At 38.0% G+C, this 24964-nt stretch overlaps 1 protein-coding gene across 2 annotated transcripts in view; it reads left to right on the plus strand.

The window, feature by feature from the left end:
- Nucleotides 1-24964, plus strand: part of gadl1 (glutamate decarboxylase like 1) — a 155543-nt gene that overhangs the window by 12221 nt on the left and 118358 nt on the right. The window contains exons 1-2 of one of the 2 annotated variants that reach the window (XM_062958195.1): nt 20762-20963; nt 24758-24933. In XM_062958195.1, the coding sequence (XP_062814265.1) occupies nt 20762-20963; nt 24758-24933 (378 nt within the window). Of the gene's footprint in view, nt 1-20761; nt 20964-24757; nt 24934-24964 lie in introns of those variants that run through there. The other variant, XM_062958196.1, reaches the window with a different exon arrangement.

Here is a 24964-nt window from a genome sequence, read left to right on the forward strand (position 1 = left end):
ATACTAGTTGGAACAGCCCCATGGTTGCCATGGCGGCCATGAAGTCCTGACCTGCACCAGAAGGAGTGGTCTCGGCATGGACATTGAAGTCCCCCAGCACAATGAGCCATTGGGACTCCAACGCCAGGCCAGAGACCATCCCTGCTAGCTCAGGCAGGGAGACTGTAGTGCAGCGGGGTGGTCGGTACACTAGCAGAATCCCTAAACTGTCCCGGCCCCCTACCCTCAGATGAGCACACTCGAACAAGGTAGACTGCGGGATGGGGCACCTGGTCAGGGGGGATGGACTCTTTATAGACCACTGCAACCCCTCCTCCCCTCCCTCCAGATCTTGGTTGATGCTGCACGGCATAACCTGGTGGACAAAGCTGGGTGAGATTGACACCCCCAGCCTCATCCAACCAGGTCTCCGTTATGCACGCCAGGTCTGCCTGCTCATCCAGGATAAGATCCTGGATGATTGCAGCTTTACCATTGACAGACCTGGCGTTCAGCAGCACCACCTTCAGATCGGAGGGCCCACCAACTTGGGCACCCAAATTTACTGTGTCAGGAGGCCGTTTTAAATCTACAAGCACTCTGTTGCTCACCCTAGGCCGAATTAGATTATGCCTTCCTTTCCCGTATCTCCCCCTCCCCTGGATCACCTCGATGGGGCCCCCCCGGCTGCTAGACACACACCCTCTCCCTACATGGTCTACCATAATGGTAGACTCACTTTCACACGTGAGGATCTTATTACCGCTGTCTCCTACTTCTATCTCCTTTAAGGACATATTGGTATTCTAACTGGGAGCAGTAGTATACTCAGCGTAAAGTGCTACAATGGTGGTTACTTTACCCCAACCCCTATGAGAGTGCTCCAGTGCTTTTATCCATGGTTGTTAATTGCACTGGCCCAATAGACTTTAACCACTGCCTTCCCTTCCCGCCCTCCTCTTAGATTCCCAAAGGATAAAATGGGAAGGCCATTTTATCTGTGGCAGTACAGATTGAATTGTATACCCCGCATAAACTACCTGCGCCCTCCAGATGAACTCCTTCTCCTGTCAGTACCAGCATGGACAATACACTTCAGTATTGCTGGAACTTGGAGTTAAATGATGTTTAGAGGGCCACACCTGTTTTATACTATCTTGGGCTCTGTGACAGATGAACATGATTAACATATAATAAAAGAAAAGAGAAGTAATATCTGCTGGGAATTCCACCTTTGCAAGCCTCAGCAAAATTAACAGAATGTTCACAAGAACTCTTCTTATGAAGCAAAAGCTTTTACTTGCAGTTTCAATGCATTTTCATTAAGCAACAGAAGTTCAAGTATTTACATTAAATGGCAAAAACCTGTTATTTTCCCCCTTCACAGGTACTTAATCCGGCAAGTTATTAAGCACATTAGACTATTCAAACAATGATCATATTTTGATTTCAATATAATAAGAGCTTTAATTCCCCTGTGACTCTGACAAGAGACAATTTAGTAGATGGGTTATATTTCTTTCCTTGAAAGCTCATGCTTGCCCCTAAGTATAACCTATAAATGTGGATCAGATTATAAAAGTGACCTTTTCTATGTAAGCTTAATATAGATTCAAGTGCCACAGAGGCTCATGTCTTCTTGGAGGGATGTTACTGTACTTTGAATTGTAGCTATTCATTTCAAAAGGACAAAATCAGTAATTCCAGGCTGCTTTTCTTTTCACACTGCACCTATGTTGTAATCTTGGTTCCAAATAGTCACTTGAAGAAATTTAGCAGATTTTACCATGGGCTTATCTGTGACCTAGAACAGCAAGATCCAAGTTGATCATGTTTGCCATGTATTAGCTTCTATGGGGTGGAAGTATTGGGGAATCTGAGTTTTAGCAGCACCACAGAAACAGTGTAATGTAGTGATAGGATTCTGGGATTAGAACTCTGGGAGACTGGGTGTCAGATTGCTGATCAGCCACAGAAATATACTGGTTGGCCTTGGATGAGTCATATCTTTCAGTCACAGAGGAAGTAAGTAGCTAATGTAGGCAAATTTATCAATAAACTTGTCAAGAAATCCCTATGATAGGGTTGGTATAGGTCAAAGTCTTTGTTGTTAGGTGTAAGGCACCAAACAACAAAGCAGCACCTAATAACAAAGCAGCACCTCTCAAGGGAAGTCAGGCTGGCTGCATTCTTCTTGAACTTCTATCAGGTGCTGAGGCTCCATTTGTAGTCCTTAAAATTAGGTTATTTTATTGATTGTAATAATAACAACAGCTTTATTTTTGTACCCCACCTCCATCTCCTCCAAGGGACTAATGGCTGCTTGCATGAGACACAAAGTTCCTAAAACAATGCATAAAATAAACACACATTACAATACAAAAACTAAAACCAATAGCATATAAAACAACAATTTAAACTCAGAACAACATCCAATAACCTATGGTGACAACTGCCGTAAAACATGGCCAAACTGTAAATGAGAACAGGGGAATGGGATAGTGCAAGTTGCAAGAGCATGGGATGAAAGTTTAGTGCTGTGTCATTAATTGCAGATCATTGGGGCTAGGCATTCTTAAAGGCTGGTTTAAACATCCAAGTCTTCAAATCCTTCCAGAAGGAGGACAGGGTAGGGGCCTGCCTAATCTCCCTGGGGTGGGCATTCCAAAGCCGAGGGGCTACCACCGAAAAGGCCCTCTCCCTCGTCCTCACCAACCATGCTTGTGATGGTGGCAGGACCACAAGGAGGGCCTCCCCAGCAGATCTTAATGCTCGTGCAGGTACATGGGGGGTGGGGGGGGGATGCAGACCCAAACCATTTAGGGCTTTATAGGTAATAACCTGCACTTTGAATTGAGACCAGAAACTTATTGGCAGCCAAGGGAGCTGCTTTAGTAGGGGCATGTATGCTCCCTATAGCCAGGTGTTTTAAAAAGGTTTATATGAAAGACTATTTTAGTATCATTTAAAAAGTATTTTACTTGTTTTAGCTGTTTTTATTGATTGTACAAGGCACAACAACATCATCTCATTAGTCCAAATGGATTAAGAGGTAGTTGAACAATACTTGAATTAAAATAAATTCTAATAGACTAGAAATGTTTGGTTCAGGAATCTGCAACAAATTCTACAATGTATATAACTAAAATGACATTTTTTTATTATCAGTATGGAATTATTGCACATGTCAAAGCTCTTTCCCTATTGTGGCTTTGAAACTGGTAAAATAAGATAGTCTGCTTTTTTAAACCCACAATATTAAAATTATATGATAAAAACATGCAAACAAAATACCCAAGTTTTAGAGAGAGAGAAGATACTACCTCTGCCAAAAAAAAAAGACTATCACTCTTCGGTTGTTACCTTGGATGCTTAAGGCACCTGAAGAAACACCTCAAAGATCTTAATATATTGGTAGATTAATAGAACAAATGATATTTTAGATACTGTTGGCCCTGTGCCATATCATTTTGAATTGAGCCTAGAAACAGAAAGCTACTACAGCTGTTTAAGTTTTGGTTATCTAGAATCTCAATATCTAGCCCCTTTTAACAGCCTAGTAACCTATCTTAGAATTAACTGTATAATTTCATAATTGTTTTAATTAGTTCTCAGTTTTCTATTGCTGCTCTCTCCATTGTGTAGCTGACTGTTACCATGAATAAAAAGCCACAGAGCGTTAACCACCAACCGAAGCCATGAACATTCCCACAATTTCTGCTGGAGGTAATGTGCGAATATTATTGAGTAGATGTTTGCAGCTGGAAACCCAAGGGCCAAATCTAAAGAATATCACAGAACCTTCAGAGGCAAGAGAGATGTGAGGTATGGCAATGATGTTGATAGGATGGGTGAGTCTTTTAATGCACATCCCCTCTTCAGTGTAGACTGTAAAAACAGTTACTGGAGAGAAAACACAATGGGATGTAGTTATTTTGCAATAGAACTGTGATTGATATTATCATAACTGTAGTATGGAAAGATAGGTCTGTAGAACTGTGAACCCATAAACTGAACTCAGTCAACTAGGAGCTTGCTAAAACTTCTTGTCCCACAAGGTTTTCTCACTAAGACTGACAAAAGAGTGTGAGGTTGTTTAACCTGCATGCTACACATGGCTGTTGACCTGATTTGATTTTGTGTGTTAAAGTTGTACAGATCTGTTCTAATATGTACAAATCATAATAATGATATAAATGGTTGGTCTTCATTAATCAGTGAACAAAACAATGTGTGAAAGTAATAAATCATCAAATAAAATCAAACTTTATTTATATCCTGTCCCATCTCCCCTTGGGGACTCGGGGCATCTTGGAACATAGATGGCAGCCATTCAGTGCCACACATATACATAATAAAAATGAAAGTACATAATTAAAAATACAAATGATTAATATAAACAATGTATCATAACTAAACATAATAACAAAACAAGAAAACACCATTCACAGCAGCAATTAAATGCCAGATCGATAGATTAAAAACCATATCCATCATTAAAGCCCTATTTGTATACCATTCATTGTGTGGAAAGCCTCAAATGTTTGATTATCCGTAAAAGTAGTATGCAATGGTTTCTCGAGGTAAATTCATCCTATTTCACTCTCCGCCATGATTCAAAGGATTAAGTCTGTTGTTAGCAAAATGGCGTTTGGTAAGACTTATGGTGAATGACAAATTTATCATCCTATACTTCATTAAACTATCTTGTCAATTAAATTTATAAAATTGCTATCACATTAATGCATTGGGATCGTTATTGCACATTAATTCAATTTTTCATGCTTATTAGACAAGCTGTATTTTATGTGCCAGATTTTTTATTTTTGCTTTAAACAGTCTAAGCTAAATGTTTCTATCTGCGTGGGATTTGTGTCTTGGTAAAAGTTCTTAAAGTATTCATTGAACATTGAAGTGTGGAAAGCTACAGTAATTCATCTGAGAGTAATCTAAAACTAGGATAGGTATCAAATAGCTGCAAAGGCCTCTCTTGCAGGAAAAATTCCACTGAGTAACTGCATATTCTTCAACTGTCCCAATTTGGCAAGGATAGTCCCAATTAATCCTCTGACATTATGTGTTTTAAATGCCCGAGTTTTTCTTTCCTCCTCCCAGTTTCTCTTTGTCCTCAGCTTGCTTCAATTGATGCATATGGAACTCAAAGTGCAAAAGTAGTTTACAATAGAGTCTCACTTATCCAAGACTCGCTTATCCAAGGTTCTGGATTATCCAAGGCATTTTTGTAGTCAATGTTTTCAATATTTCATGATATTTTGGTGCTAAATTCGTAAATACAGTAATTACAACATAACATTACTGCTTATTGAACTACTTTTTCTGTCAAATTTGTTGTATAACATGATGTTTTGGTGCTTAATTTGTAAAATCATAACCTAATTTGATGTTTAATAAGTTTTTCCTTAATCCCTCCTTATTATCCAAGATATTTGCTTATCCAAGGTTCTGCCGGCCCGTTTAGCTTGGATGAGTGAGACTCTACTGTACTTTCAATTAAAGTTATGGGGTTATGTAAAGGAGAGAACATGAAGGAGAACAGATCTTGATCTTCCCATTAGGTAAAGGTTTCCCCTGTCGTTAAGTCCAGTCATGTCTGACTCTGGGGGTTGGTGCTCATCTCCATTTCTAAGCCGAAGAGCCGGTGTTGTCCGTAGACACCTCCAAGGTCATGTGGTTGGCATGACTGCATGGATCTTCCCATTAGCTGCAGGCAAAAGCCACATGCTGTTGCCATTCCCAACTTGTGTATTCAGTGGCATTAATGACTAGCCACTGATTTAATTTGACTTGTTACTGTAGATAGCCAGCTTTATTCGCAGTTTGTACTGCATTTTACAAATTTTACAATTTTATCAGATGGGGTTTATATGTGTTTGTTTTTTTAGACTTATGTTGCTGTTTTATATGCTTATGTACTGTTTGTTTATATGCGGCACTTCAAAGTGCTTCTGTGAGCCACCCCGAGTCCCTTCGGGTAGATGGTGGCTGAGCATGAATAAAATATTATTATTATTGTTTTGTTATTAATAACTTTCACTTTATGGACCATACTTTGATGCTGTTTGACCACGTGTGTCCTAGTTTCATCTTGTAAAATGATGGACATAAGTGATGGCGCCTACAGGAGCAGGCTGCTTCATTATGCCAAGATGAGTTTAAGACAAAGATTTTGGACAATTTTCCAACTTCCTGGAATGATTTTGATTTTAATTAGATTTGATATAGCTAAGGCACCATATATTTTAATTGCTCAAAGCATGTATCTTAAAGAACTTCAAATAATATTGAAAAACAGACGGGTAGTTCATTCTATTTTGCTAACATTCTCTGCTTGGCTTTGTCAAGAGATTCATTCCAAAATTTTGTGCCATTGGGGAACCATTTCTGTATCAGCTTGTATGCCAAAGTAGCTTAATGCATCTACTACAAAAGTCCTGTACATTATTAAGAGGCTTGAGGCATGTTCTAAGATGCATACTTAAATAATATATGGCATACAGATTACAAGATAAATGCAACAATAACTTGGAATGTTTCTGACCAGGACTTTTTAGCTTCATTGCTGTCATCCCATATGCCTTTTAGCAAACCCTCTGTCCTGTGGCTTTGTGTCACAGAGCAAGATTAATAGTGGTGGATAAGCTGATTTAGGGAAAGGTTTTCTACTATTTTTCATCTTCTCATTGGGGAATTATGAAAACAGGCTGCAAACATTAAGTAGAACATAACAGCCAAGAGGGAACATGTGAGAAATGTGAAGAGAGGTCTTATGTATAGTGTTAGAAGACATTGAGCTGAAATGGTGGGAATAGGAGTGCTTGTTATTTGTACTATGCATAATGAAAATCTATAGGGATGGATAACATCTGTAGGAAGGAAGGGAAGAGTACATTTTTCTGTACAGTAAAGATAGTATAGAGTAGATGAGAGGTATATTTCCTAAGAGGGAGGAAGAAAAATCAGAGCATGGACCAGGGGCCAAGGAAGGCCAAAATCTATGCCTTCTGTCGCCTAGAATGTATTTTGGGGGCAAAAAAAGTTTTGGTGTGATGTGGGGATGTGGCCCTCTACCTGATGCAAGTGTAATACCGCCCCCTAGTTTCCCACAGTAGCCCACCCCATTTTACAAAATACTTTAAGCTATAGAATTTCCTTTCAGAGGTATTTTGATGTCTGTCAACTAATGCTATAGAATCATGGGAGTTGTGATTTTACAAAGTCTTTAGCCTTTTCTGCCAAAAAGTGCTGGTGTCTCATCAGATTACAATTCCCATATTTTCATAGCATTGAGCTATGTCAGTTAAAGTGGCATCAGATAACCTTAGATTACTTTAAAAGAAAATTAGCCAAATTAATGGAGGATGGAAAATATCAACAACTGCTAGTCATGATGGCTATATATGATGGGCTCTAGTGCAGAACGGCCTAAGAATGGCGGAATATCAGTTGCTGAGAACATAAGTGGTAGTGTGCAACTGTTCACATGGCCTGCTATGTGGTCTTCCAGAACAGAATCTTTGACTAGGTAGGACTGTGGTCTGATCCAATCCAGATATTATAATGTTCTTAAATACTTTCAGGGAAGAATCAGGAATATAGTTTGGAAAGTACTGCTGCAAGCAACAGTTCAGAAATTTATATTTTAGAAATCCTTAAAATTATTTTGCCAAGCAAAGCTTCAGTTTTGCTTTTGTTTCGTTAAGCTGCTCTTGCTTCTAAGTTTGTGAGCTGTGTACTGAGAACACACACTTTCATTGTAATTCAAGGGGATACTTGAACATTGTCTAGCATTTATTTATTCTTAGGATTGTATTATGTAAGAGGCAAGGTAGAACAACATCACCAGAGGTTACTGAACTGGTTTGCGCATGACTTGACAAGATAGTTAGCACTAGGCTACATTCACTGTAGCATTAGTAGAATAAGCCAACCAAACCTCATGCACTCTTTCCCCTCTAGCTCTGCCAGGAGATATTCAAAACTGTTTCTTTCCATTATTGACTAATTGGTTTTGTGTTATATTTCAATCTGACAAATTATTGTAAATCTTAACAAGGGTTAGTGGAAACAAGCCAATGTCAACCGTCACTTTCAACAAAGCCACCTTGTTTTCACTAGCTATAATTAAGAGTAATTAATTTTTTGGTTTGATGCCATGTTAATCTGTGCTTTTTGTGGTCACATAATGGGAATACATCTATCCGGAACTATTGTGGCCTCTGCTTTTGCATTCATTTTGCAAACATTCTCATGGTGTATATGTTCTAATTTCATACTTCTTGTATGTGATGGGCTTTTGCTTTCCTTTAAAAGCTTATGAAGAAAGCAGAACCTGATAAGGTTGAGGAGATAATGGTATACCCAACAACTATACTGCAGGGTGATCCCATTTGACACTTTTGGTCCTTATGACCAAAAGCCAGTACAGTGTTCTCTCACTTATCGCAGGGGGTTACATTCCAGGACCACCAGCAAAAAGTGAAAACCTGCAAAGTAGGGATGCTATATTTGTGTTGTTTGCAAGTAGAGTCTCTGTCCCCTCCTCACCTCTCAAGCATGTGCATGTGTGCTCCCGCCGCTGCCACTGCCTTGTGAGGCAAAAACAAAGCTGCTTCAGCCTCCTTTTCTCTCCCTTCCTTAGGCTTCTCCTTAGGAAGGAAGTAGAAAGAGGGATTTATAATATTATTTTATGATTTATACTATTATTTTAATGTTTATTTAAAAACTGTGAAACAGTGAATCCACAAAAAGTGAACGGCGAAGTAGTGAGGGAACACTGTATTATTATCATTGTTCATTTTTATTATTTGAAATACCAGAAGAATGTTTAATGTTGTTGGATGAAATGCTATTGCTCCAATAGTTTGGAGTAGTCGCTCCAAAGAGAATGTTTCAAACATGGCCCTAGTCCAGAATGAATCTAAATAACTGAAATAAGCAAGGGAAAGAGTGGGTGCTGTTAATTATGCTTATCTTTTATGGAAGCATATGGAACCTATCTGGCTGTGATCACTCCTGTGAAGCTCTCTAAAAGTAAATTCACACCAGCAAATTCAGTAGCATTGAAGTCTCTTCAGTACCTGCCTGAGAGCAAACACTTCAAGAGGGATGGGAGGGAGACCTTGTTGAGTGCATTATGGTTGAACCTTTATATTTCTGAAATATTGACTGAACTGTATTCACTATAGAACAGTGGTTCTCAACCTAGGGTCTCTAGATGTTTTTGGTTTTCAACTCCCAGAAATCCCAACATCTGATAAACTGGCTGGGATTTCTGGGAGTTGTAGGCCAACAACATCTGGGGACTCCAGGTTGAGAACCACTGAAGTAGAAAAAAGATCTGTAGCAAAACCCTTGGCATAGCTGTAGTGACCCATGCAACATGAACTTGAGACTTAAATTGAATTTTGGAAATTGAATGGTGTCTAGGCACCAGGACAGTGGCATTTCCTTTTAAAACATGCACCTGTGCTCTGAAGCATTCTCTTAGCACAGAAATTGTACAAAAGACTACAGTTAGAGAAAATAAATATAATACCAGGCTGCTTTTAGAGAGAAAATAGGAGTAAAAAGTGGCCATTTAATTATTTAAATATAATACAGAATTTAAAATCTTGGCTTGTTCTCTGCCTGCTTCCTTTTATGTTCCAATTTAGAAATGAACAGCTTCCAGCTGTGCTCAGTTAAACTGCTAGTGAGAGAATGACAAAAGTACTTAAAAGAGTAGTCCTGTACATGCTTATTCAGCCATAAGATCCACTCAGTGTAGTGAGACTTACATTTTGGTAAGTGTGCATAAATATTAGAGTCTTTAATTTCATATGATGTTCTGGACTGTGGGCAAAAAATGATACATCTTTTTTCTCCTCATGTTTCTTCTAATGATGCATTTGAGTTTTTCTTTATCTAAAAATGTTAGCTGATCTTGTTACGCAGTTTTGTAGGGATCATGGCTGTGTTCTTTATGTTTCCTTGTCTTCACATTGAAATTTCATATGTATATATCTGACAAGGATAAAAAGTTGGATTACAGAAATGAAGCAATTTCCATCTCTTTTAGTATAATTTTAGGAAAGCAACTTTTGGTTTTCTTAGGGCAAAACCCAGTGAACTAGACATAGTCCATGTATTTGCACATTTGTCACACATGTTATTGACAGGATGCATATTTAATAACACTTGTAATACATTGTTTTGGAAGCCACCTTAGATGTCATTCTGGCAGAAAGGCTGCATACAGATGATATAAATAAATATAGTTGGTAGCTTGTGGATTCCATGTCAGCGAGTTGATAGATATGCCTGGGGACTGAACTTTAAGGAGCAACTCTAAGTTGCTGAACTTATCCTCAAAATAGATTTGACACCTTGGATAAGTTTCTTTAAAGTTCAGAACAAAACCTAGAGCAGATTCACTTCTGCACTGATGTGAAAGCTATCAACTGCCACTGCTCAGTAGCAAATACTTTGGGCTAAATCCAGTGTACAACCAGTTTTTGCAGCTCCTCCTTCCCACCTACTCCCCTCCATTTCCCATGAAAGATTTTTTTCTTGAGGTTAGAAGTCTCTTCAGAGTGGAACAAAAGGTACAGTAGGTGTGAGAGATTAAAGAAGGTTATATGTTCCTGCCATTCATAAATAATGAAATAATGGAGCACAATTTAATTTTTAACACAATGCACAGTATTATGACTGCAAACTAAATTCCTTACAGGCCATTCAGCTTAACAGTCACAGTGTTCCTGATAATAAGTAGTAACACTTTCTATGCCCCGTTTTCTCTGTGAAGTACTGTTCTATACAATTTTTTGAGTTGCCAGGCTGCATCTCCCAACAGCGTTACCACTTTGCTAGGCAGGCTGGGGATGAAGGGGATGGTAGCCTAACAAGAAGGCTGAGACATCTGATAGTTTAGAATGAGAGCATGAGTTGTAGCCCAGATCTGGGGCTGATGAAAGTGGCAGCCAGACACATTTGGTGCTGATGGGAGTCCAAGCTTGACCAGGTCTTGGATTGATGGGAGTTGTAGCCCATCAGCTGTATGGTTTTCTATGATTAGGCATTTTATAATGGGACCATTCATAAAATTGAAAAGCAATAAATGATTATTTCTAATAAAAAGCATTACATAATACCTTAACTGAGCAAGGCTGGCTATATATGCTAGTATACATTAAAGTTTAGATTGCAGCATTGCTAGAGTATGAACCACTATAGTCAGACTGTTCTTGTTTGGCAATGGTTATAGTTGGCAAACCAAACAAAGCTGGTAAAAGGCATCATGTCTCAAGTGACAGTGCTGGATCAAGAAGCTCCTCCAAGCAATGTTTCTTCTACTAGAACAGGCTGCACATTCAGTTCCTGTACGCAAGGGCCATCTCTTCCCAAGGTTTTGGATTTTCTGGAATTGAGCCTCAGTTTATTAATCCAAACTTAACTCATTACTGGCTGTTAATCAATACCAGCACAGCCTTACCTGTCTCAGCAGAAACAGAAATAAAATTGAGTGTCATCAACTTATTAATGGCATTCTTCTCCATATTCCCTGATGACATCATTCAGTGGTTTCACATAGATATTTAAATGCATAGTATTTAAAATGGATCGTTGCAGGACATTACAGCTCAGAATATCTCCATGCTACTTTCTGAAACCAACCTTGTATAACTAGAGTCACTGACACCCAGCCTAACAACTCCGTCCAATGTTATTAATGAGAATGGTCACACAAACAAGAAGAGGGTACAATTTGTTTTGCATAATTCTATTATTTATATCCTGCCTTTTCTCTATAAAAAAGAGACTCAAAGCAGCTACAGGGAAAGGGAAGATTCTGCCCCTCTTTTCCCCCCTCTCCTACATGAAGTTGATTGAATGCTTGCTAATTTTTTCCCTTGAATTCAGTTTAAACTGATGTCAAATGAGAAAGTAGGAAGAGGAGAAAGAAACTGGAACATTTAAAAGGCAGTCAAAAAGTGGGATGTTATATTGGGGCTCTCCTTGATAAAGTGGGACAATTGAATGACATAGTAGTAATACAATAGTAGTAATATGTCGTTTAAAAGCAGCACCTATATCTAAGAGGATTAATAGGACAACACAATCCCATTCTGTTGAGGGAGATGATCAGAGAGGGGATAGATTTAACAGCTCTTTGCCTCACTGAATTAATCCAACTATTTCCATATTGATGTGACTACTTTAACAGTGGCACCTCTAAACTAGGGTTATAAAGAACACTAGCTAACATTCTTATACTCAGCAAAACACTTCAAAACTTGGTCAAGTGATACAAGATTGTTCACAATTTTGAACTATTTGACAGAAATGGAACAAAAGACATTGGTCTTGTTCCAAAGTCAATAATCAGTTAAGGAAGAAGAGGGAGGGAAATTAGTCACATCAATTTATGGTAAGAATGGACTGATTCATGATGGTGAGAAGATCTTGAAGATATTTCATAGATATTGTGAGGAGTTATTTAAAAAGAGCCAGATCCCAAAGGAAAAGATTAATGAATCTCACCTACAAGTACCAAAGAAACAGTTGTAGTTGAATGAACCTATTTCAGTTAAAGAAATATTGGAAGTGACTCTGAGAGCAAAGTCAAACAAATCTCCTGGACTGGGTAGTTTATTTGCAATTTATTATAAAAGATTGGAAGGAGAATTATGTAGCAAAAATTATTTAATTCAATTTTAAAACTAAGAAAATATTGGAGTCTTTGGAGATGACCACAGTAACTTTAATATCCAAACATAATCAAGATATGACCAAAACTAGCAATAATAACAACAACAACAACAACAACAACAACTTCTTTATTTTTCTATCCTGCCTCCATCTCCCCATAGGGACTCAGGGCAGCTAACACAGGGCAAAACCCGAAAGTACAACAGATAAAACAACATATTCCAATAAGTAAAACACAGTAAAATCGACATTGTACAGGCACAATACAATAACAGTAAAAACTAATTCAGAGCATAAAATGAATAAGATAAATGGACTGATAGACTAATATTTTATTAAATAATAATTATAAAATATTTTCTTTGATTTTGGTGTAAAAAGGGGATTCTACAAAAATGCGTACATGAAGCTCAGTCTGACTTCCTTCTGAAAAAAGAACTGCAAAATCCAGTCATCTGAGGTATGTTATGAACATAATAGAAGCTTTGGAAAAACACAGTAAGAGAGAAGCAACCTTGGTCTTTATAGATGCCGGAAAAGTATTTAAGAACCTAAATTGGCATTATCTATTTGCAGATTTGGAAAAGATGGAATTTCACAGCAATATTATTGAGTGAATAAAAACAGTTTATAAGTCATTATCAATGAGTATTTTTTGTTAACTGCAAATTAATGAACATTTATAAAATTAAAATAACTAGGCAAGGCACCTTATTTTAACATTTGAAGCATTCATGAGAAATAGAATAGAAAATGAAAGGACTGGCAATAAAGAAACATTTAAATTAAGAACTTTTGTGGGCAAGTTAATGTTTTTTTTTTTCATGTCAGGAGCGACTTGAGAAATTGGAATGGTAGTGAGAAGATCATTTAGAAAGTTCTTAAGTACTATTGAATAGCTTAGAATACTTTGGAGAGTGTCTAGCTTTAAAATAATTAGAAAACAAAGATACTAACAAAAGTGTGACAAGAAGATAATTCCATTAAAAATATATTTATCAAATTATATATGGTAAGGCAAGAAACTTGGAAATAGATTTAAAGTCCTCTAAAATGATAAACAAAAGCAAGACCTTGGACTCCCAGATCCCGAAATCACATCTTGCTTCTTGTGTTTTGATCACTTGTGTCATATGGATGCCATGGTGCTGATTCACCTCTGTACTGCCACATTTGGCCTATTTAGATGGGCCCCCAAAGATGAAAGACTGTTTCAGTTAGAATAACATGATCTATCATTAATCTGACACACTTACTTGTGGCATGGAATGAAGAAGTTTCACGTTGACTTTAAAAATATCTTTTTTAGGCATGCCGTTCTAAGAATGTGGAATAAATATAAACCAAAGTTCAAAAACACCATTGTTGGTTTCTACACAAGAAATATTTTATAGCTTTGAAAGAAGGAAGATGAAATAAAGATGTAATATTTTCGAAAGGGTTTAAGACGCAGGATGAATATTCAGTGTAATAGCGAACTACAATGGTATCATCACACATAGATGAAATAAGTATTTTTGGTTTTGATAAGGCAAAGATCGAATTTAAAATAAAACTCTGTGGGTAATAAACACCTAATTAGGAAAATGTATAAAATGCTGTTGAAAATGGTTGAAACAGCAAAGTAAAGATTACATGGTCAAGTGAGCACAAAATATAGGCAATAATATCCAGACGGAGAAGTAGGAAAGCATGTGGATCAGAGGATTAAAGGAAATATTATGTTATGACCTCTGCTTTGACACTTCATCTAGATTTGCCAAAATGTTTAAGTGTTGTAAATGTAGACTACATGAAGGGACTTCCTTCAACATTTGGTGGATGTGCAACAATGTGAAGAATTATGGGGTTATATCCAGAGACTACTACAAGGTATATTCAGAATGAAGATAAAATTGACATTAAAATTATGTCTTTTGAAATGTATTAAAATGTCAAACTATTAAGTGCTACATTACATGATTCTGTCAGCTAGAATGTCATATGCACAAAACTGGAAAAGGGTGGAGATACCAATAATAGACAAATTGATATTGAATGTATAATAGTTGAAATTGGTAAAGTGTAAAAAGAAAGAGATAAATGTATGAAAGATTGAAAACCTTTCTTTAATTTTATTTAATTAAGAGGAAGATATCATACCTGGGGTTTTTAAATATTACAATCATCTGTAAAGGAAAGATAACTAGAAGATCAATATGTGACATATATTAACAAAGAAGAGAATGCTACAGTTATTGAATTCGTGTTTTCAGATTGTGGGAAGGGAAGCCCCAATTAGTTAATATGTATTCTGTGGGGAGAAATAGTGATGTTTAATATGTTTGTTTAGTTTGTGTTGTATTTGTGTGTTATATAGTATCATGTATTTTAAAGTTTGTAACGTTTATTGTTGGACTGTGTTAAATCACAACCACCACCACTTTTAGCCCTGGCTGTAGCTCAAGGAGTCTGGTTTTATACATTCTCCTAAGGAAAGTTCTTTTTCTTGAGGCAACATCCCTCTCTGGACTGCCTGGTGGCTCTGCTTCTGCAGCTAAAGGATTCAAAATAAGCAAGCCACATGGGGATCAGTCCCATTACTAGAAAGAAATATTGGAGGGATAACCCTTTTAACCATTACAAAAATATCCAAACCACACATTGTGATCACCACAATAAAGGTATTACACCTTTATTAGACCCAGCCAAAAGAGCTGAAATTCATCACACTAGATGTCAAAATCACTAGTTTCTTTGTCAGACAAAGATGATAAAAAACAGTATGCAGGGGAAGGAAAGTGATGATGTTATAATCATAAGTCAGCATCTTATTTTAGTGGCTATACAGGACGGCTATACTAGAGAAATGCTAAGCCAACCACTGCATGGCCATGAGGTGACCAGAAATAGCAGCAATAAAAGAAAAGGTTTTTTTTCTGTTTGTACCTACAAAGTGCTTCTTTTTGAAATCTGATTCTGTTTCCATTCTGTCCACACAGCAAAGTACAACAAAATCCAAACTTTAAACTCTATTAGGAGCAGCAGCAAAGTAATGTTCAGATCTAGACAAACTCTGATCTGTATGTGACAAACTGCCCCTTTCTTATACAGAGAACATTGAATTTCACAAAAAGTCTTTGTACTCCCAACGTCTGGAAAAACCTATTGCTTGTGTCTCATTCCCAATGATCACAAAGGGGAGTGACCTCTGCTTGCTGTGAGATCCTTCCAGGCTGTCTTAACTGACAGCTGAAGTAACATTTGAGAGAAGACCTGTGACTAACATTGTCACTTTTCTTCTCCTGTATGATTTGTAACATTTTTGCATGAGGAAGAAATGAGTGAATATTTGAAAAGTTTAATAAGATATTTTGTTTGTTTTAGTTGGCCCAATAAAGATAGCACTGTTTTGTGCATTTTGGATTATGTTGCATTTTTCTATCCTGTATGAGGTCCTAAACTTCTTTGCAGGCAAGGTATGGGTAAATTAGGAAGTTGTACTGTCAGGTCTGGTGGTAAATATAGGCATTGTGACAGCAGGGCATGTCAGTAGGAGTCAAATTAAACTGCTTTACCTTGTGGAATGAGATATTTTGGGACAGATTATTACACAGTACTTTACTCAGGAAATGAAAAGTTAAGTAGAAATGGGGTGGCTCTTATAATGAGGAGAGATGTAGCAAAAGCAGTCAAAGTATCTAATGCAAAGATTGTTAGTATAGTGTCAATAAAACATCAGGGACAATCAAGTAATATAACCACAATGCAAGTTTGTGTTCAAATCAGGGATGTAAAATAAGAAGAAACTGGAATATTCTATTTGGTAATTCCTTTTTTGGGGGGGTATAACTAATTTTTATTCAAAGAAACAAACCTATAATCAAACAACAGCATATACAGAAAGACAGATTTCACAAAATAAACGCAATCCCTCTTACAAAAATAAAACAAACATTATTTCTTAATATAAAACACTAACCTAAAACAACTAACAAACTCAGCCTAAAACAATTATTCTAGCTCTATGTGGTAATTTAAGAGGAAATCAATCACATATAAAAGCAGAATTTCATGTTAACCATAGGCAACTGGAATACAAAAATATAAGAAGGAGCAGAATCAAAGATTTATGAAATTTTGTCCTAGCTTCAAGAAATGAGGCAGAAGACTGGATGACTGAATTTTGTGAAGCCAACAGTTTGTTCATTGCTTAATACATCCTTCAAACAACCCAAAAAGTGAATATATGTAGCCAAAAAGAAAGATAAGCCTCAGTGGGTAAATGAAATTTCAACCAGCCAAGGACCAGAAGAGAAGCAAAAGAAAAGGGTGACAGAAATAGTGCCAGAACCTTTAATGTTCAATTACTTGTGTGCAGTGATAAGGAGAATTTCTATAGTATTCACTGCAGACACCAAAACAGATGACACCAAAAAAGAGCAGAGAAATCAAAGGGTAAAAAAGTGGGGAAGTTCTACAACCAAGAGATCACATTACTCAATCAAGTAGAAATAAAATGACAATGGAAATAATACATGGTAGAATTATATACAAAAGATGAAAGGATGACAGATTCATTTAAGGAAGAACCATATGAAGCGAAATCTCCCAACATTAGAAAGTGAAGTGGAAACTGCACTCATCCTTGGGAGAAATAAATCACCAAAGATAGATGGCATACCAGTCGAACTGCTTCAATGTAAAGAGACAAAATCTACTCTAGTCTAACTAAAATATGTCAAGAAATATGGAAAGTAAAACAATATTCCACAGGTTGAAAACACCTAATATATATTCCAATATCTAAGAAAGTGAGCATTAAATAATGCAGTAATCACAGGACACTTACAATACATGGAAGTAAAGTGATGCTGAAAACCTTACAATAAAGACTTCTACTATTTCTTGCAATGGAGTGAGAAATGCCAGATATCCAAGCTGGGTTTAGAGGAATAAGAGGAATTACCAGCCATATTGCAAAAATATGTTGGATAATGGCAAGCTGGGTTTAAGAAAGGAAGAGGGACCTAGGGATCATATCACAAGCATACACTAGATAATGAAATGTGTCAGAGAATTTCAAAAGAAAACCAGTTTGCATTTTATAGACTATAGCAGGGGTTCTCAATCTTTTTAAGCAGAGGGCCAGTTCACAGTCCCTCACACTGTTCAGAGGCCAGGCTATAGTTTGGAGAGAAAAAATGAACAAATGCACACTGCCCATATCTTATTTGCAGTGCAAAAACAATGAAAGAACAATACAATATTTAAATGAAGAAGAATTTTAACCAACATAAATTTACCAGTATTTCAGTGGGATGTGTGTGTCTACTTTTGGTTGATCAGATAGTCACATTAATTAGAAGTGTTGCCTTCAAGTTGTTTCAGAAGTATAAAGTTGGGGGAGGGGTAAATGACACTGGAGGGACGCATTTGGCATGTGGGCTTTAGTTTGGAGACTCCTGGACTTTTATTGTATAGATCACAAAAAGCTGTGGATAGTTAAAGAAATAGGGGTGCAACAACATTGTTAGAACAGAACAAAGAGAAACAGGATGGTTTCCAATTGCATTTTATCACCTTGTCTATTTAACTTGTCTGCAGAAAATATATACATTTTAAATCATGATTAGATTTGGAGGAGGGAGGCATAATTGGCGGAAGAAACATCATCAACCCAAAGAATTTGAGTTACCTTTGAAGCAAACCATTTTTAGTACTTGTACTACTGACAGTAACCACCTGTACACTATTGACAATAAGACAACATTTCCCAGAATCTGGGATTATTGTACTACAACCAATGATTGCTAAAAAGGAGGGAATGAAAAATATCCAAATGGTTTCCATGTTTGGGTGTTTCATTCATTATACAGGAGCTTCCGGTGGCACAGTGGGTTAAACCCTTGTACTGCCGACTGACTGGTTGGCGGTTTGAATCTGAGGAGAGCGGGTGAGCTCCCTCTGTCAGCTCCAGCTCCCATGCAAGGACATGAGAGAACCCTCCCACAAGGATGACAAAAACAATTATCTGGGTGTATCCTGGGCAACATCCTTGCAGACGGCCAATTCTCTCACACCAGAGGCAACTTGCAGTTTCTCAAGTTGCCCCTGACACATTCACACACACAAAATAATTTTACAGTCAGCCAAGAGAGTGGTTTTTGAAACCCTTGCTGAAGTGGGAAGAATATCCCAATTTCTTTTGCATGACTCCAATTGTTATGTAACATGCAAAGTGTTAAATTGCCACAAATTGTCTTGGAGACTCAAAATACAAATTTGATTTTCTTCTTTATCATTTTGAAATTATTGTATTATCTATAGCCATATTTATTACTGTCTGTAATATCATTTTGATGCATTTTGTATATTTAATATGCTTTTATATGTTGATGTAATTGTCATGACCTTTGGGTAGTATAATAAACTCAGTGGAATGAATGAAAATGTTTGGATGTTCACATAATGCTGATGTTTCTTTGAAAATGAACATTGATTTCAACCCTTCTTCATTCCCTTCTGTTGAATAGATTCGAGGCATCTGAGAGAGAGGGTGCATTGATTTCAAACTAACATGCTAGCATTATAATTAGTTTTGCAGCCCTTTTAGTGAGGCATTTAGCACAGTTGGTAACCTATAAGATCAGATATAGAGCAATTTCACTGGGTGATATTAATTGCTCTGCAAACTCAAACCCCATCTACACAGACCCCAAACTGAAAGAAAGTGGGATAAAAGGAGCGATGGCTAGAAAATGCAGACTGAAAATGTGTGCTTGATCATGGGACTGCATGTATATGTAATGTTCGTTTGTGGGTGAAACATAACTCAAAAACCACTGGACGAACAGACACGAAATTTGGGTACAGTACAGCTATCAATCCAATGAGTGACCATCACTCATAAAAACCGAAAAAAACACAATGAGAAGGACTTAATAATCCAAAAAACCTAAAAGACAATTCTGTGCATGCATGAAAAAGACTCCCCTGGCCCTGCCCCTTCCTGTGGGAGGGGAAAAAATCATCAAGCAGCTGAGAAAGGAGCCGCTTTAGAGAGGGAGGCAAAGGAGGTCCGTAGCAGCCGAGAAAGGAGTCACTTGAGAGAGGGAGGGAAAGGAGGCCCATTATTCCCTCACGCTACCCCCTCCCCCTCCCCTTTACAAAGTGAAGCGGCTGGTGAGGACACACCATACCCTCTCAGTGCACTTGTGATGGTGTGGGCCATTGCCACCTGGATTGTTGGGTGTGAGGCTGGGAAAACCTCTGCCATTTCCAAGGCAGCACAGCTTTTCCTCTGCCGCCACCCCTCCTTCCCTCTGTCCCTCCCTCTGTGTGAAGACGAACCTTTGCTCCTGCCGCAGATAATGTTAAGGAGAAAAGGAGGGTGTAACACCCCTAAGCAGCACGAACACTGCCTATCTCCATGATCGCATCTCCCCTTATGAACCAACGCGGGCTCTAAGATCTGGGGGCCCTCCTCTCGCTCCCACCACTGTCACAAGGATGGTTGGTGGGGATGAGGGAGAGGGCCTTCTCAGTCGTGTCTCCACGGCTCTGGAACGCCCTTCCCAGAAAGATTAGGCAAGCCCCTTCTCTATCTTCTTTCTGAAAGGATCTGAAAACCTGGTGGTTCCTGAAGATCTTTAAGCAGGGCTAATCCTTGGCCCTCCCGGCTATGACCCCAGTCAGGACTTTATCCACATGCCAAACTGTTGCACTTGACCTGCCTAGCACCTTATAGTTGGTCACCCCAACGTTAAACCCTTGATCGCTGTATCCTGGCCTGCTGATGGAGTATTTTGTTATTAGTTCTTAAGCCTGTGGTTAATTGATTGATTTGCATGTTTAGTGTACTTATGCTCATTATTGTATTATATTTTGTTCTATGGTTTTAAGTTGTTGTATGGTTTCCTTGCTATGTTGGAAACCGCCATGAGTCTCCTGAGGAGATACGGAGGTATATAAATAAAGTTGTTATTATTGACACAACAACATTGTATGACACAGCAAACAAGATAGATATGCTGGATTTCGTATCACAAAATCACAAGTCTAACACTTCCCAAGCATCTAGGACTGTGTGATGTATTTTTGGATGATGCGCGCAGATCCCAGTAGGGTGGCCTTTTGCAGTTGGCAGATCATAATTTTGTCATTGTCTATTGTTTGCAAATGCCGGCTGAGATCTTTTGGCACGGCACCCAATGTGCCAATCACCACCAGGACCACCTGGATTCTGAAGTCCCACAGTATCTTTGCGTGCTTACTTTCCAATACTTTTGCAGGTTTGTGATCCCACCAGTTCTTTACTGCTGGGAGGTGGTACTTGAGGCATAAGTTCCAATGAATCATTTGGGCCACATAGTTGTACCTCTGTTTGTAGTCTGTATGATTTTCTTACAGCAGCTGAGGATATGATCAATGGTTTCATCGGTTTCCTTGCACAGTCTGCATTTTTAGTAATCAGCTGATTTTTCGATCTTGGCCTTAATTGCATTTGTTCTGATGGCTTGCTCCTGGGCTGCAAGGATCAGGCTTCTGTCTCCTTCTTCAGAGTCCCATTCGTGAGCCATAGCCAGGTCTTCTCGTTATCAGCTTTTCCTTCAATTTTGTCAAGAAACTTTCCATGCAATGTTTTGTTGTGCCAGCTGTCAGCTCTAGTTTGTAGTGCGGTTTTCTTGTACTGGTTTTGTCTGCTGTGCTTTGAGGAGTTTCTGATTTTTGACTTCAATCAAAGCAGGTTCTTCACTTTGCTTTACACATTCTGCCAGGGCATGTTCTTCTTTGACTGCTTGTTTTACTTGCAAGAGTCTTCTGCCACCTGTTCTTGTTGTTGTTGTTGTTGTTATTATTATTATTATTATTATTATTATTATTATTAATGAATGGTCATGAACCATCTTTTGTGTTTCAGCCAAAATCCATAAAACAGCACAGCTACATGGAAATGTCTGCAGTGTACACATAATATGAACCTCATTTTCGGAGAAAGCCTGGCTATGAATAAAATAAATAAAATATGGCATAATATTGCCTATGTCCCTGACCCCCCAACTTATTTCACGACTTTTCAATATAGGGATTAGTATCTGAAAAAGTAATGTATGAACATTAAGATATTTGAGCAATGTTACTCTACTCTCTTGCCACCTAATTATCCATAAGGAGAAGCTGGTAAAGTGCATGTCAGTAGTATCCACTCTGGACCATCCAAACTTCTCACTCCACCTCTAGCACTAGTGATAGTACGCCTAGTTTTGTTTGACATTAATATCCATGTATTGTTGGCCACATGTATTTCAGTTTCATCTGAAACTGACATTTTCATCTGTTTAATGATGAAGGAGACACTCTCTTTTTTTTTAGTCCCATTAGTTTTCCCCTTCCCTTCTTATTGTCTGGGTTTTCCTAAGCCTCATAGTATCTTCTTCCATTCCCCTGTTTTTGCTACATAGGCAGTGTTCACTTACAAACTGAACACTGCTTATAAAGCTAGGGTGGGAGGCCAATGAAGATGCAAGATCTATTTCTACTTATTCCAGTTTCCCCAGGTTGCACACTGCCATTTTCCCCAAACTGGAAAGAACTCTCTAATCACTTCTGGTTTTTAAGTATTGCTTTTTGGAAACTTTAAAAAATGTAAGGCGGGTGAAACAAAAAGAGCAATTAAATGGAGAGGTCTTGGAAGGTGATGTTTTTCATTAACAAAATGAAATTGCACTGGGAGGATCAGAGGATTCAAGAGATTCACATGTTCATTTCCTAGTCAGAGGTACCCAGTTGGCCACATAATTCCCACTGAGGCTTTCCTCTTATATTTCTTTCACATTTCCTCACAGTGACTTTGTGTGTGAGAGCTACCTTTATCTGAATTGTAGTGTGTTCGTGGTTATTAATGGTGATGCCATAGAATTGACTTCTGTTGCTGGGTTTCTGAAACATTTAAGCCTCAATGCAGAAAGAAGAGACGGGGGTGGGAGAACAGATAAAGTAATTATTTGTATCCTTGCTGTCCATAGCCTTAATCACACAAGTGGACATGTAGAATTCAGCTGAATACAGTGAATTAATTATTAAACCACTGTTGTGGGTTCTACTCTCCATAAGGAGGGGTACCTCAGATGTCCTCATTGTATGAGCTTTAAAATACAGCTGAAGCCTCTTAAATAGGAGAAAGGGGAATTTATTTAAGTTCAGCAAATAGCCAAGTAAAACAACTGTAACTCAGGTCTAAGGAAATTTGTTCAGGATACAGGTCTTGGCAGGCTTTTGTTAAGTGGTTTCAGGAGAAGTGGTTGGCTCCTTGGTAGGGCTTTCTCCGTGAGAATAGGCTTCTTCTCAGCCCCCTCCAGGTCCCTCTCTCATTTTTCTCATAAGACATTCATAGTCAAGCAGCTCAGGAAACCCTCAGCCTTTCCATGAGACTCTTTTTGCTCTTGGCACTTACGTCCAAAGAGAATTCCCATTTTCCCATCTCCATTTGTGCATTTTCTGCCTTCCAGTCTCCCACCTGAGTTTGCTTGTGTTCATTTATTTGCCTCCTTGCCCCAACCCATTGCAGAGGCCTTTATTGAGGCTAGCAGCTAGTTCTCATTTTCTTCTGAAGCCAGAGACAGTGCTATGATGAGCCCTCTTTATCCACAGTCATATATTGTGCATACAACTAAATCATGAGTGATAATAGGTTCTCAGCCCTATATATATTTATTTCACTTATACCAAGAAATCATCATCATTGTAATAATCTTTCTCCTCCTCCTCATCATTATCTAACTGTCCCTTGATATTTTCCCCATGATAAATATGTAGGAACAGTGAGATATTGGCAGAAAGATAAAGATGAAAAAAGATAATAACATAAATGTCTGTTTTTAAGCCAGCTTAGTTTTCAATCTCACTGTAGCAAAAGCTTTAAATAGAAGCTACTCAATTAAAATCATTCAATAGATGAAAGCATAACATGCATAAGGCAAGCAAATGTTCATACTCCTGCATGACAAGCAGAACCTGCCAAGATTATGCCCTTTTGTATATAAGTCCTAAAGTTCTTATGTGTCATTCTATTTTTTCTCACTGTCTCCAGGCTAGGAAGGTTTGATTCAACTGAAACAAATCATAAAGCTGCTGTAGTAGGGTTGGGAAATCTTCTGAAAAGATAGTAGGGATTAGGGAAATCTTCTGAAAAGAGGAAACTTAAGATCCATCTTTGGGCTGTGTAGGCTCAAACCTCTTGGAGAGTCTGTAGGGTGAACGAAAATTTGCATGGATTTAATAACTCTGAAATGTCCTTGAACTGATGGCATTCTATGTGGGATCAAACCCCTCATGATTCGTCTAGGAATCATTACAGAATGATTCATTTGGTGGTCTCACTTTAGTGTTATATCAGAGCATGAATTTTCATAGCCTCGTATGTATAGTCAATGTATGTAGATTCTAGAGACTGGAAAATTAATTTTTTGAACTACTGCTCTCAAAATCTCTTAGGCATTGTGGCCTTCATGTGTATGATGAAGTGCAAGGGGATTTAAATGTCTTTCTCTCAGGGAGCACCTCTGTTTCAGAGAAATCATTTTTTTCCAGCACAAAAAAACCTCCAAACCTAGAGGTTGTGTTAAAACGATTTCTCGACCTTTTCAGTCACTTCCTACTGATGCTTTTTCTGTTATTGCGTACTATAGATTTTGCTTTTTCAGTCATTGCATATTGTGGCTGTAGGGATGTAATAAACATTTTTTAATTCACTGACACTGCTGGTGACAAGCAAGCAGCACACTCTTCCACTGCAATGTGTAAGCATAATTTTGAAACCTTTAAAAAGGGGGTGTTCATGTGTTTGTATGTCCATTTAATTGCCTTGCTACTTTGCTACTAGAGCTGATTCTTAATGGTTTGAAAATGATCTAAAAACTCCTATCCTAATCCTCCAAATACCCAGTCCATATTTAACAAGGTGTTTTATCTTATCTTCACCACACAGTATCCTGTCTCTTTCCATATAGACATAATTGTGACGTTTCACATTTTAGCATTCTGTGCATGATACTATTGTCTTGATTTTATCTTCCATCCTTTACAGCTGAAACGAATTACCAGCAAGAAACATCTCAAAGAAGGAAGAATGCAATCTTAGTGGATGGTGTAATTTTAAATGGTCCAGTTGCAGACTCGGAAGCAGGAGAAAAGTTTGTGGAAGAGGCCACTAAGATCATTATGGAGGAAGTGATAAAGAAAGCTGCTGATGTAACAGAAAAGGTAGAAAGATGCAGTAATTTTAAAATATGTA

Source organism: Anolis carolinensis, chromosome 6 (assembly GCF_035594765.1).
Source record: "Anolis carolinensis isolate JA03-04 chromosome 6, rAnoCar3.1.pri, whole genome shotgun sequence".
Classification (NCBI taxonomy): domain Eukaryota; kingdom Metazoa; phylum Chordata; class Lepidosauria; order Squamata; family Dactyloidae; genus Anolis; species Anolis carolinensis.